This window comes from Coregonus lavaretus (genome assembly GCF_964263955.1).
Source record: "Coregonus lavaretus genome assembly, chromosome: 40".
Classification (NCBI taxonomy): Eukaryota; Metazoa; Chordata; class Actinopteri; order Salmoniformes; family Salmonidae; genus Coregonus; species Coregonus lavaretus.
Window position 1 is genome coordinate 9,356,852 of NC_140027.1, and position 14,786 is coordinate 9,371,637.

Below are 14,786 nucleotides of genomic sequence, written 5' to 3' on the forward strand. Positions count from 1 at the left end.
AGACAATTGTACTGTCTGTCTCTCCAACTACTGTATTTGTTGAATGCTCCTCTTTGAGTTCTTTCAGATTATATTCCACAGAGCTTTGTCTCTATTTTTTATTCACCGTCCTCTCAACACTTGGTAGCGTCCGTGGGTAAACGTCACAACAAGATGTTTTTAATGCTGCAAAGAAAAGCCATTTAACACAGTCATGGGCATGACTAAGCAAAATGAAAACAACCTGCTGTTTCCCAGTCAGAATAAGATGGTCAATATTGTTGGGACGTAATACATTTGGTTAATCCCATTACGGTTAATGGCCCATAAAACTTTATGCTGCCGATCCAATGTACTGGACGTCGACAATGCAGCACTGGGAGGAGAGTGTTCTCTACAAAGTCTTCAAAGGTGAAAGCAATAATGTAATGTAGTCTGATTCAAGTGTGAAAGCCAACAGGGCTGTACATTTTGGGACTGAATATCAGGTGCACTGCAGTGCTGACTGATATTGAACTTCTTTAACCATCACAACAGCTCAACATATTATATGGATCTCGTGCTCCCCCTTGCGGTCAGTGATATAGTCACTTAATAAAAGTCTCCGTGCAGAAGCATATCCGTTTCTATCTTGTAGGGCATCTCCCGAAGTGACTCTTCATATCAACTGTATGCAAGAATTTCCTCTGTGTTGTCTTAGGAATTCAGCATTCCTAAGTCTCCAACCCCCATTTTCCAGAGGTTACATCATGTACTGTAGGTCTGATATCTGATTGGAGGTTAACTTTACAGTTATACTATTGGTCAACAACTCAGATTTTGAATCCAAACAACTCAGATGCTTATAAAAGGGTGTTAGATTCATTGTTCTTTCTCTTTTTTGTTCCTGAACTGCTGTGGTGAGACACACTCTCTCTCTCTCTCTCTCTCTCTCTCACCATGCTTAGGATAATGCCTTGTAATGCTTGTTAATGCTTTGTAACTTAAGCCATATGCCTTGTATGTGAATCCAGTCATTGTACAATGTTAATTAAATATATACCTTTGATATAGACAAGTCTCAGACATTTATTAATCACCTATTACTGTCACTCAACTATGGTGTTCTTGCATATTGCTAAATAAACTTTATGGAGTCAGATAAACATTTCACTACAGTATCTACAGAACACATTTTAATTGCAGCCTCACAACTCACAAGCTTGAAATCAATTTTCACTAATATCCAGAAAGTAATACAAATTTACCTAAAATAAGCAGCTTAAAAAAATAGCTTTATTCTACAAAGAAAATGTACTTGTTCATGACACTATGATCCTTTGAGGACCATTTAGGAAATAAGTGTTTCAAGTGATAGGCCTATACTCTGGGATCAAATGGATGTATTATTTTACCCAAAATAAAAATATAATTCAATCCTCTTAGCGCTACAGGAGTGATTTAGGAATAGGGGCTAGGGGTTGATTTGGAATTCAGAAAGTGATTCACATTGTTCTGGGTTCACCAATCTCCCTGCCCTGTCAAGGAAAGTGTCCAGTCCCTTGCAGTGCAGACCTGTGACCACCCCATATCTATGGGCCACAAGTTGCAACATTTAGGCTGAGTTTACACATGCAGCCCAATTCTGATCTTTTTCCACAAATTGGTCTTTTGACCAATCATTTCAGCTCTTTTGCCAATAGGACAAAATATCAGAATTGGGATGCCTGTGTAAATGCAGCCTTAAGCACTCCATACAGACATGTTGTGCATAGTCTGGAGTTCCTCATTTTATTCCACATGATAGAAAGTGAATTGACAATTCTAAATATTCTATGCATTCTTCACATCTCAATAGGACCTCAGTGACTCATAAAAATTTACCTCACATTGATTTTGGAACTTCTTTGTGGTGTTTTAGTAGTATTGCTCATACTTCATCATTGCCATATGGCCCTGTAGTCATGGAGTCAGTCTAAATTGGGCCCCTTTCCCCTCTTTGTAGCCCTAAGACTAAAACAACCACGAGAAACACAATTACGATGATGCATGGTCTACTTGGTCTTTGGCTTGATTACATTCAGGAAGTGAAGTCACGGCATTTCATGTTCCTGCCAAAAAGTGGTCCCTTAAGATCAATAGGACCTCAGTGAGTCAGTGAAGGTGCTACAGGGCCCACGCCACAATGAAATTTCAACACCAAGTCTTCCTGTTTGAAATACATCAGTCCAGTCAAATATGCTAGGTTAGGCTACACTACCAAAATGGTTTTCTATAAGTTGGAATGGTTCTCTTACTAGTATATGTTTTGCAGCCTCTACACTCAAAGTCCTTCAAGAACTTCAGCCTTACAAGATCGAAAACCTCAAAATTCAAACCATACTGTGCAGCCATGTAGAACAGACTTAAGATGTAGTGGAACAACATGGCCCCCTTCAGGAGTATTGTTCCTATTCTGGAAGTCCCCCTTTGAATGCAGTCCTCTGATGCTTCAATCTCCATCAGACCTTGATTCAAATACTTTGTGTTATCTAGACTGCCTGGAGTGCCAGATAGGAGAGGGTTGTGGTTTTGGGGCGATTCTATTGGTTTAGTTTAATCAAGCACATATTTGAAAGGTATTTAAACAGAGGTCTGATCCCCATTATGGCAAAAAAGGGACCCATTGAATAGGAATAGTTCTGATATTTCATCATCTGGTCTTTTGACCAATCAGATACATACAAGTACCTAGATGTAGTATACTGCCCTACCAAGCAAAATAGCAGGAACTGTGCATTTGGTCAAAAATTAGTTGAAAATGTTTATACATTAAATACATGCTTTATCATGTTTGCAGTAACTGCAAAAAGTGTGTGAAACCAAGGAGAAGGCAGTAACTGCCATCAAACATTACTTCCAGTTACCTTGGTTTCACTGAGCTTTGGGCTGCAGTGTCTACAATTGACCTTGGAATTATTTGTTCTTCGCTGATACAAGTAAACTATATGACACTGACAGCCACGTACAAATATTTTAACAACTGTGTAAAACAATTTTTTTTTCAATCATGGAAACGTATTCCAGTGAGTGTACCAAGCAAGAAGGCAGTAACTGTCAGCTAGGGCCAAAGGTCATGTCAGAGTCAATATTAATAAAAATAACCTCATAGTAAGACAGAACCACATCTCCAATGACCTGCCTACAATTGATTTGGCTGGACAATAAAACAAGTCATTCTGTTTTACTGTATGAGCAGTTACTGCTTTTTTGCTAGGTAGGGCAGTATAGGAGTCGATTTGGGAGAATTGGGCAAGGTGTCAACAGGTCCTTCCTTTATATTTGATGCCTCAGCACGTTTGAAAAAGCACATTTGAGTGACAAGATTTATTTTTTGTTTAAGGTGCAATATGCAGACGTCGCTCCACCATGTCCTGGTTGCTAAATTCGCCCAATTTCAGATTGTGACCAAAAAGAGAATCATTGTACCATCTACACCACTGAAATCACTTTTCTATAACCAAAGATTTTATGTTCAGCTGTTCGATGCTGGCATACAAACCAAAAAAATATGCAAATACAAAACTAATAGAAATAGAGTACAGAACAGATCTACCGCTTCTTAGACCTACTTTGAACGAGAATGACAGACCTACAACTACGATTTCCATGCGAATTTGATTGGTCACCCAAAAAGTTATATCGCGGCTTTAAGCAATATGGCCAAAGTCAAGTAATTCAGAGCATGATCCTCAAAAGTTTGAAACATTTATTACTTTAAAAACAATACAAAAATATTCTTATATTTAAACCGCACTTTATAGCTATTCACGAAGTTCAGTTATTGGGCCTGCCAAAAGCTGAGGCCTCACATTAACCGATCCTGCAATTTAAGTCTTCTCAAACATTTCCAGCAATTGGCAATGTCTTCTCATGGATCTCAACACAATTACCAAACATTTCTTGAGAAGCATATGTCATGTAGAGAAAGCCATCGTCATCCTTGTGGTCCTTGTAGACTTGTGCCATGGTAAGAGACATGCTGGCCAGGCCACTATTATTGATGAGCAGGTAGAACGCTTGACTCTGCATCAGAGACATACGATTTCTGAAACGAGAAAGTGCAGCAAGTATTGACAAAACGTAATCAAATGTAGAAATTGTCCTGCACAAACGCAAGTCATTATGAGTAATTTATGACAAGTGACAGTCGCGCCCGGCACTCGTGGCTGATTCATATCAGCTGATTACCAAGTTTGAAATTACGCACGAGTTCTTGCAACCAAAAACCTAACATGATTTAGGTCAATTTCAGTCATGTTAATCTACGTTTACCAAGTTAAATAAACACATTCACAGCCAAACGTTTCTCAAAAGAGACTCACCTTATAATGGTGACAAACTGAGTCATGGAAAGTTCTTGGGGGACCAGGAATTTCGTTTTATCAAGAGGCGGCAAGTACTTCTCCCGTTGATACCTTTCAATTATAACCTGGGGGGGAGGGGATTACTTTTAGAAGGTGCAAATTAAATGGAACTTCAGGGTTGAATAAGGTTTTAGAAATAAGCGAACTTACCGGAATTTTAGTTGGAAACTTTGTTCGGATCCCCGCGACCTCCTGTTTTCTCGTGGCTGAGTGGGATGGAAAACGTGGGTGAGATTATAAAGCAACACATGTCATAGCCTACTACATGCAAATCATTAAAGAAAATTAATCACCAAAGCTTTTTCTCTGCTTGAAGGACTTGGGGTGTTGTGGTTTCTCAAATGGCGGCATCATGTGGGCGAGTGACTCCCCTCTTCAATTCCTGTTCTCTGATCTAGGCTATACGATTTGACCATGCAGATCAGCCAACAGAAATTAAGTAGTGTGGTTGCAGTGACGTATCACCTGATTACCATGGGGTTGTGTCAGCACGCTTCATATGGCTAATGAATTGACCGTGCATAATGACTCAGCTGTGTCTAAAACCAATCCAAATTGTTCAGATCTAATAAATGACCTGAATGTAATGTTTCATGTAATATATGTTTGAAAACAAGAAAACATGTTGAATTACTAAACATTAAATAGAGGTAATTTAGTAATTAAAATATCTTACAAATCATACATAGAGGCCTTATAATATTATCACACTAAAGTAGCCCCTACATCATGTGTTGGAAACATTTTATTTCATGTTTTTTCTTGGATTTCAAAGGGCCTGAAATTCAGTCAGGGGGACATGGGTGATAGGCTTGTGTGTGGGTGCTAAGTAAACAACTGGATGAATGCATCTATGGAATGCATAGATAAATGAATGGAATGTGCTATAATATATTAAATATGGCTACCACAGATACACTTATGTAGCATACATTATGACATTTCCAATTTCAGATACAAAAAATATACTTCGTAGGACAATTAAAGAAAAAGAGAAAGGGTGCATTTTAGGGTGAAAAATGCAGCTCTATCTTCTTTGAACTTCAAATTCCATCATGCGTAGGATGCAACAATTGTCAATACAACGCGCATTTATATCCGATTGGCTTATTCCAGTGTGAATCGTGGAAATCGACCAATGGGTAAGGAAAACTCTGGATGTGGGTGGGAGCTCAGTGTGAACGTCACCAATAGACAGCTGGCTGCTCAGACATGCGTGTGCCTGCCCAGTAGAGAGAGCTGTAGGTAGCGATTTCCTTTCCATTTCATATCACAGGGGCGGCTAAAGGAAAACCCATCCGTCTGAGCACAGTCGTGCCAGCTTGCGCGAACCGAACCCACACACCTGGCCTGGGCATGGACGAACAGGCAGGGCCCGGCGTGTTCTTTAACAACAACAACAACTCGGGTTTGCCTGGCGCTGGCAAAGGACCGCAGCAGCCAGGCGACGTCGGTGGCGGAGAGGCGGCCAAGGCTCATTACAACATTCCGGGCATATTGCACTTTCTGCAACACGAATGGGCCCGCTTCGAGGTGGATAGAGCGCAATGGGAGGTGGAGCGAGCCGAATTGCAGGTAAACCACGTCAAAATACCCCGCTTGTTTTTGGTGGGTGTTTACTGTGTTGAGTTCGCTCTAGGAAGATTGACATTTGTGGCAGGAAGCCTACTCGCGCGCTACGGTCTTTGTGGCGTGAACTGCTCGAGCTACGTAGCTACTAGGGTAGTCTTGGGTCGGATGACGTTAGTCACTATAGCACAGGGTTTCCCAAACTCGGTCCTGGGCCCACCTGGGTGCACGTTTTGGTTTTTGCCAGAACACTACACCGCTGATTCAAATAACCAACACATCAAGCTTTGATTATTTGAATCAGCTGTGTAGTGTTGGGGCAAAAACCAAAACGGGGGGACCTTGCTATAGCAGAGCACTGCCAGTATTGTACTGTACACAACGTTTAATTTCCAAGTGTAGCCTACCATGTGCAAATTATATACCACCATTGTTTTTAAATGATAGAAAGCTATCCAAAGTGTTCAGGTAGACCCAAGGACCTGTCTGTCCTGAATACCTACATCTTGGAATGCAGAGAAACATTGCATGATGCATTCCAAAGATCTACATCCCATTCTCAATCATAATGGTTGTATCGAAATATCAAACACAAGTGTATTGAACAAGTAACTCAGTAGGCCTACACACAGTTCATGTTATTGAAAGCTGAGTTCACCTGTGAAGTACATTAGCAATGGCATGTCCAATTTAAGTCTGTTGAATAATTGACAATTATTCTTATGAAGAGTGCAGTTGAATTTGGACGTTTTCAGCTTAGAGGAATTGTGGATAGATCCTTGCGGCATGGGGCCATGCATTATCATGCTGAAACAGGAGGTGATGGCGGGGGATGAATGGCATAATAATGGGCCTCAGGATCTTGTCACGGTATCTCTGTGCATTCAAATTGCCAAAGATAAAATGCAATTGTGTTCGTTGTCTGTAGCTTATGCCTGCCCATACCATAACCCCACCGCCACCATGGGGCACTCTGTTGTGGTCTGCGGTTGTGAGGCCTGTCGGACGTACTGCCAAATTGTCTTAAACAACATTGGAGGCGGCTTATGGTAGATAAATTAACATTCAATTCTCTGGCAACAGCTCTGGTGGACATTCCTGCAGTCAGCATGCCAATTGCATGCTCCCTCAACTTGAGACATCTGTGGCATTGTGTTGTGACAAAACCACACATTTTAGAGTGGGCTTTTATTGTCCCCAGCACAAGGTGCACCAGTTTAATTATCATGCTGTTTAATCAGCTTCTTGATATGCCACACCTGTCAGGTGGATGGATTATCTTGGCAAAGGAGAAATGCTCACTAACAGGGATGTAAAAAAAAAATAAAAAATGGTGCACAACATTTTTAGAGAAATAAGCTTTTAGTGCGTTTGGAAAATGTCTGGGATCTTTTATTTGAGGTCATGAAACATGGGACCAACACTTTACATGTTGCGTTTATATTTTTGTTCAGTGTACATTAGTGCCTCCGAACATTGCTAACCAAGTGCCAAGCTAAGTGCTAGCCTAGGCAGCCAATAGTGCATGGGTGCTAGATCTGCACAATCGTCTAGGCTTGATGTTCATTCCCGGTAATACACTCGTGTCCCCAGTAGACCGGCTCGTACATAAAGCATCCTCTTCAGGCCGCAAAGGCATATTTTTACTAGTTAACTAGCTTTAATGGCGAGAAGGTGGGGGGAAAAACGGGGAAAGTATGCGTACTTTCTTTATAAAACACAATTTTCCACCAACCTTTTCGGACAATTTAGGATGTTGTACACTGTGTTCAGCCAAGGGTGTGCAACACCCAAAATTGTCTGAAAATGATGGTGGAAAATTGTTTCAGAAAGGAAGGACGCTTATTTTCCAATTTTCTTCTGCCTTCTCGCCATTAAAGCTAGACGATTGTGCAGATCTAACGCCCTATCGGCTGCCTAGGCTAGCGAAGTGCGCTCTCCAGAAATGACTTGAGCGTTATCTGCTGCTCTTACGTATTACATCATTTACAGCTTTTATGAGGGTGCATTCATTCATTTCAATAGGCATTTTTTCAATTTTAAAGGGCAATGCTTCGTCAGATTCTAAATGAATTATGTGTAACTAACGTACGTGGCATTTGTGCATCATTTACTTTGAAAATGTCTTCCCTCGATCAAAGCCCGGCTTTAATTTCTTTCTTATTATGCCTGGACAAAGGAGAACGAATAGGCCTAGATGTCGAAGTTGTATTGCAGATACCCTCCTGATTCCGGAGTAGGTTTTCTTTGAAAAAGGTTCCTCCCCATTTACTTCTAGTGCTTATCAGTAGTAGAGGGAGCTCATTGGCAAGCGACAAATGAGTGTCAGAACCGCTCCACTGGCAATGAGAAGAAACCAATTTCATATCTTAATGCATTTGTTCTGCTACTGTGCTATTATATAGTATAGTAGCGACCCTGCATTCCATTAAAGTCTTAGCTAATGTGAAAATCTTATAGACCGGATATACAGTGCCTTCAGAAAGTATTCACACCCTTGACCTTTCCCACATTTGTGGTGTTACAGCCTGGATTTAAAATTGATTAAATTGAGATTTTGTCACTGATATTCACACATTACCCCACAATGTCAGTGGAATTTTTTTTTAATAATAAAAAATGAAAATCTGAAATGTCTTGAGTCAATAACTATTCAACCCCTTTGTTATGGCAAGCCTAAATACGTTCAGGAGTAAAACATTAATAAATCTTAACAAGTACAATAATAGGTTGCATGGACTCACTCTGTGTGCAATAATATACTGAACAAAAATGTAAATGCGACATGCAACAATTTAAAAGATTTTGCTGAGTTAGTTTATATAACGAAATAAATTCATTAGGCCCTAATCTATGGATTTCACTTGACTGGGCAGGGACGCAGCCATGGACTGGGCCTGGGAGGGCATAGGCCATCCCACTTGGGAGCCAGGCCTAGCCAATCAGAATTATTATTTTTTCCCACAAAAGGGCTTTATTACAGACAGAAACACCAAATGCTCACTAACAGGGATGTAAACAAATTTGTGCACAACATTTGAGAGAAACTAGCTTGTTGTTTGTATGGAACATTTCTGGGATCTTTTATTTCAGCTCATGAAACATGGGACCAGCACTTTACATGTTTTTGTTCAGTGTAGTTCTTAACAATTTTTGAATGATTACCCCATCTCTGCTTTTACCCCACACATACAATTATCTGTAATGTCCTTCAGTTGAGTAGTGAATTTCAAGCACAGATTTAACCATAAAGACCAGGGAGGTTTTCCAATGCCTTGCAAAGAAGGGCACCTATTGGTGCAGACACTGAATATCCCTTTGAACATGGTGAAGTTATTAATGACACTTTGGATGGTGTATCAATAAAAAATATTCCAAAATATGCATCCTGTTTGCAATAAAGTACTAAAATAATACTGCAAAAAATGTGGCAAATAAATTAATTTTTGTCCTGAATACGAACAATTATGTTTGGGGCAAACGCAACACATCACTGAGTACCACTCTTCATATTTTCAAGCATGGTGTTGGCTGCATCATGTTATGGATATGCTTGTCATCTGTTTGTTTTTTTAGGATAAACAGAAACGGAATAGAGCTAAGCACAAACTCCTAGAGGAAAACCTGGTCGTCTGCTTTCCAACAGACACTGGGAGACACATTCACCTTTCAGCAGGACAATAGCCTAAAACACAAGGCCAATATACACTGGAGTAGCTAACCAAGACGACACTGAATGTTCCTGAGTGGCCTAGTTACAGTTTTGACTTAAATCGTCTTGAAAATCTATGGCAACACTTGATCAACAACCAATGATCAGCAACCAACTTGACAGAGCAAGAGTTAAAAAAAGAATAATGGGCAAATATTGTAAAATCCAGGTGTGCAAAACTGTTTAGATCCAAAAATACTCACAGCTGTAATCGCTGCCAAAAGTGATTCTAACATGTATTGATTCGGGGTTGAATACTTATCTAATCAAGATATATTAGTGTTTTTATCATTTTTATTTCACATTGACATTTAGAGTATGTTGTGTAGACTGTTGATAAAAAAAGACAATGAAATCCATTTTAATCCCAATTTGCAACAGAACTAAATGTGGAACAAGTCAAGAGGTGTGACTGTAGGGTTTCACTCGGCAAAGAAAATCTCATTCCAAAATTATGGGCATTAATATGGAGTTGGTCCCCTCTTCGATGCTATAACAGCCTCCACTCTTCTGGGAAGGCTTTCCACTAGATGTTGGAACATTGCTGCAGGGACTTGCTTCCATTCAACCACGAGCATTAGTGAGGTCGGGCACTGATGTTGGGCGATTAGGCCTGGCTCGCAGTCGGCGTTCCAATTCATCCCAAAGGTGTTCGATGGGCTTGAGGTCAGGGCTCTGTTCAGGCCAGTCAAGTTCTTCCACACCGATCTCGACAAACCATTTCTGTATGGACCTCGCTTTGTGCACTTGTGCATTATCATGCTGAAACAGGAAAGGGCCTTCCTCAAACTGTTGCCACAAAGTTGGAAGCACAGAATTGTCTAGAATGTTATTGTATGCTTTAGCGTTTGCTCTATGCATTGGGCAGGTACTGTTCAGATTCGTCCGTCGGACTGCCAGATGGTGAAGCGTGATTCATGAGGTTGTGTGGCGTACCACTTCGAGGCTGGGCTGTTGTTGCTCCTAGACATTTCCACTTCACAATAACAGCACTTATAGTTGACCGGGGCAGCTCTAGCAGGGCAGAAATGTTACGAACTGACTTGTTGGAATGGTTGCATCCTATGACGGTGCCACGTTGAAAGTCACTGAGCTCTTCAGTAAGGCCATTTTACTGCCAATGTTTGTCAATGGAGATTGCATCGCTGTGTGCTCGATTTTATACACCTGTCAACAACGGGTGTGGCTGAAATAGCCAAAGCCACTAATTTGAAGGGGTGTCCACATACTTTTGTGTGTATATAGTCTGTCTCTGGGATGGGTCCTATTCAAAATGGCTGCTTTTGTGACCATTGCTGTCGGAGTTGGACAATAACATCCGACGATCACCGACAGGCACTGCTAGTGTTTTGACCCCGAAGTATTGCTGTTGCACAACACTAGGCATCCATGACATCACCCTGAGTGTGTGTGTCAGTTAAATAATCACTATGAGCCTCACTCTGCCTCTGCTCCTCCTTTGCCCCAGAGGATGTCTGGCATCATCACCACTTTTCCTTCCCTCCTTCCCGCACTATAAATACATTGCAGAGAAGGCGAAGACGGGAGTGGGTGCAGAAGGAAACAACCAATGGGAGAAAGAACCGACCAATGCTCAACAGCTCCTTTTGGGAGATCTCACTGTTTTTTCCCCTCTTTTTTTTTCTTCTACATAACCCACACTTAATGTAAGAGCTGGGTCTCTGAGGAAGACAATACATGGGCCTGTTCAGCCTATGTCTTTGCTTTTGCTTGCACAAGGCAGTCATTTCCCCCCTTATCTGAGCTGCCTGTCAGCGTTTGGTATTCAACTCCCTCAGACGTTTGAATAATAGTCCTTTTCCTCGTTCAGAGGCGGCCCGCGACGTTGGGATCCTTCGGCTCTCACTGCTTGTCGGCTTCTGCGTGTTCTTCACAGGAGCAAGCTCCCGACTTCCCAGGCTGAATCTCGGGCAGCTACTACCCAGTGCTGGTGAGGTGTGGGAGGGTGCCATGCAGTCAGGCATTTCAAACACACAAGTTCTTGAAATGCTTCCTACCCCAGCATTTTTTGGTGTACATACTCCGCCACACTGACTAGTATACTAGTCGACATGTTACGCATACTCAATATACTATTAGTTCCTGGCCTTTTCTGGTCATCACATTTTGTAATTTCCCCACAAGTGTTTATTCCAATGACTCCCTTCGACCACCCTGGTATGTCCATTGAGAATGTGAAAGTGGGAGTGTGAGAAAGTCCTCTCTGAAGGAGAGAGTGTGCATCTCCAATGGCACTCCATTCCTTAGTGCACTACTTTTGACCAGATACCTATGGGCCTTTTTTAAAGGGAATAGGGTGCCATTTTGGGACGTAGCCAGAGAGTGTTCTCTCAGGCAGTTGGGTTTACAGTAGCCCGGCACCTCTAGTCTATGTAACCATGTCTGGTATTCTAACGAGAGGCCAACCTGCTAGCCCTACGAACACCATCAGTGTGTTTTACAGGCGTTTATACCGGAAGGTTCTGTCTGGCACTGTGGACAACACTGCAGTATTCATACTTGTTTTGCTGTGTTGTTTTTTTTGTATTTTATTCCACAATGCATTGGCCTTTAGATGATTTAGAGATTGCACTTCATGAGTTGTTTCACAACAGGAATAACTTTTACTTCAGAATCACTTTTTGTCTTTGGACATTTAGTTCTATATACTGTACATATAATACAGTGCCAAAGCAAATGCTGGACCTCCCTCAGTGCGTGGATACTCAATAAGATAGCCATTTATTCAAAGAAAAGGGGACATCAACCAACTCTGCAATCTCAATTATAACTCTGCATAATGTACGTTTTTTAAACTAAATAATATACTTATACTTTATGATTTACATACCACCATGCTTTTAGTGTGTTTGCTATCGTATCATGACACTTAAATTATGCAAAGTTATGGTGATGAGCTATTTGTGGGGGGGGGGGGTGAATAAGGCCTGCAGGCCACTATTAAAGTATCACTGCTTTGGCATGTAATTCCAATGCCCTTATCTTTTAAGGTATTTTTTTCAGACTATATTCCTCTCACTAATTAAATGATATCGTCAAGAGACCAGTGTGCAAATCCAATCAAATCAAAAAAATTGTCACATGCGCCGAATACAACAGGTGTAGAACTTACAGTGAAATGCTTAAAGCCCTTAACCAACAATGCAATTTAAAGAAAAATAAGTGATAAGTAAAAAATAATAATTTTGTTTATTTATTAAAGAGCAGCAGTAAAATAACAGTAGCGACGCTAAATACAGGGGGTGCCGGTACAGAGTCAATGTGCGGGGGCACAGGTTAGTCGAGATAATATGTACATGAAGGTAGAGGTAAAGTGACTGCATAGATAATAAACAGAGTAGCAGCAGTGTAAAAAGAGGGGGTGTAGGGGACAATGCAAATAGTCTGGGTAGCCATTTGATTAGCTGTTAAGGAGTCTTATGGCTTGGAGGTAGAAGCTGTTATGAAGCCTTTTGTACCAAGACTTGGCGCTCCGGTACCGCTTGCTGTGCGGTAGCAGAGAGAACAGTCTATGACTAGGGTGGCTGGAGTCTTTGGCAATTCCTCTGACACTGCCTGGTATAGAGGTCCTGGATGGCATGAAGCTTGGCCCCAGTGATGTACTGAGCCTTACGCACTACCCTCTGTAGTGCCTTGCGGTCAGAGGCCGAGCAGTTGCCATACCAGGCGGTGATGCAACCAATCAGGATGCTTTTGATGGTGCAGCTGTAGAACATTTTGATGATCTGAGGACCCATGCCAAATCTTTTCAGTCTCCTGAGGGGGAATAGGCTTTGTCGTGCCCTCTTCACGACTGTCTTGGTGTGTTTGGACCATGATAGTTTGTTGACACCAAGGAACTTGAAGCTCTCATCCTGCTCCACTACAGCCCCGTCGATGAGAATGGGGGCGTGCTCGGTCCTCCTTTTCCTGTAGTCCACATTCATCTCCTTTGTCTTGATCACGTTGAGGGAGAGGTTGTTATCCTGGCACCACACGGCCAGGTCTCTGACCTTTGCTGTGTGTAGACATGGTATGCGTAGGATTATGCATACCTGACTGCATGTCAAGGCAAAGTCTGGACCTTGCTGTCATAGCAGCGCATACTTCAAATTCCAGATCACTGTTTTTATGGCTTTCCATCCGTTATCCCATGTAATGAGGTAGTTTATCATAAGACAAGACTATTATTGTTCTGCTGTCTGAGATATGTTTATTTGCTCACACTTTGCACATTTACCACCATGTTATTATGGCATGACACAAATCGGTGTACTCTCCATATATTCAGGAGATCAAGGGACACCCGGGCAGCAATTTGCCCACTCTGGGGAGAAGGCGTGGAGTCCATCAGACTGGGGATAGTGCATCTATAAGCAGTCTCTCCGACCTCTGGATCGATGGCGGAGGGGGAGAATTGAGACGGAGCGCCCCAGAGGCTGACGGCCTACTCCAGTGGAGCTCATCTAGCAGCTCCAGAAACACTTTTGGCCCTGCCACAACATTTGTATGGTATCAGGCGTAAATATCTCATTAACCAATTTAGAATTTGGAAATATATTCTCCAGCAATTTGTATAGTAAAAGTGTGACAGTACAAAGGGTACCTCACCTCAAAGCATGACAGAATAGAAATCATCGAAATTAGTTTCCATCCAATTGGCGACAGATTTTCATGCGAATATTCTAAGATCCGCATCAAATAAATAAATATGCGCATTTTCCCAACAGAGGTGTTCCATCAAATTGACTTGTTGCGGATAAAAGGCTGTGAGTTATGTAGTGCACATAAAAAACTTTTTTTCGCTTAAGTTTTCATGTACCAAAAAATATATTTTTTTTTACTCTGCCGATGGTTTTGTTACAAAAAACTGATTTGATAAATAGCAAACTTGCCCAATCTGGTTTTGGCGAATGGTCTCTAGACCAGTGGTTACCAACCTGAACTGCAGATGGTCCGCATTAAAAAGAAAATGTATATATATTTTTTAGAAAAAATAAAAATAACAGTTGGGAGTTTTAATGGTATTATAAGCAATTTTACTTTACTTTTCACAATGCTAATTTTTTATAATAATAATAGGCCTTTAATTTGTTACATTCACTGCTATCATTGACTAAGTTCGACCGGCAAGATATTTT

The 14,786-nt window shown here is 41.3% G+C and overlaps 2 protein-coding genes across 2 annotated transcripts in view; one reads left to right on the forward strand and one right to left on the reverse strand.

Moving 5' to 3' along the window:
• Positions 1–3,837: 3,837 nt before the first annotated feature.
• Positions 3,838–4,718, reverse strand: LOC311113432 (microtubule-associated protein 1 light chain 3 gamma-like; the record flags this gene model as incomplete). Its single annotated transcript, XM_084156645.1, has 4 exons — positions 3,838–4,045; positions 4,323–4,429; positions 4,515–4,570; positions 4,658–4,718. 4 exons carry the CDS (start codon positions 4,716–4,718, stop codon positions 3,838–3,840), a joined length of 432 nt encoding a protein of 143 aa, XP_084012771.1.
• Positions 4,719–5,595: 877 nt separating this feature from the next.
• Positions 5,596–14,786, forward strand: part of LOC311113263 (striatin-like) — a 65,887-nt gene continuing 56,696 nt past the window's right edge. The window contains exon 1 of the mRNA XM_084156471.1: positions 5,596–5,939. Within this exon, the coding sequence (XP_084012597.1) occupies positions 5,721–5,939 (219 nt within the window). The 5' untranslated portion in view covers positions 5,596–5,720. The remainder of the gene's footprint in view (positions 5,940–14,786) is intronic.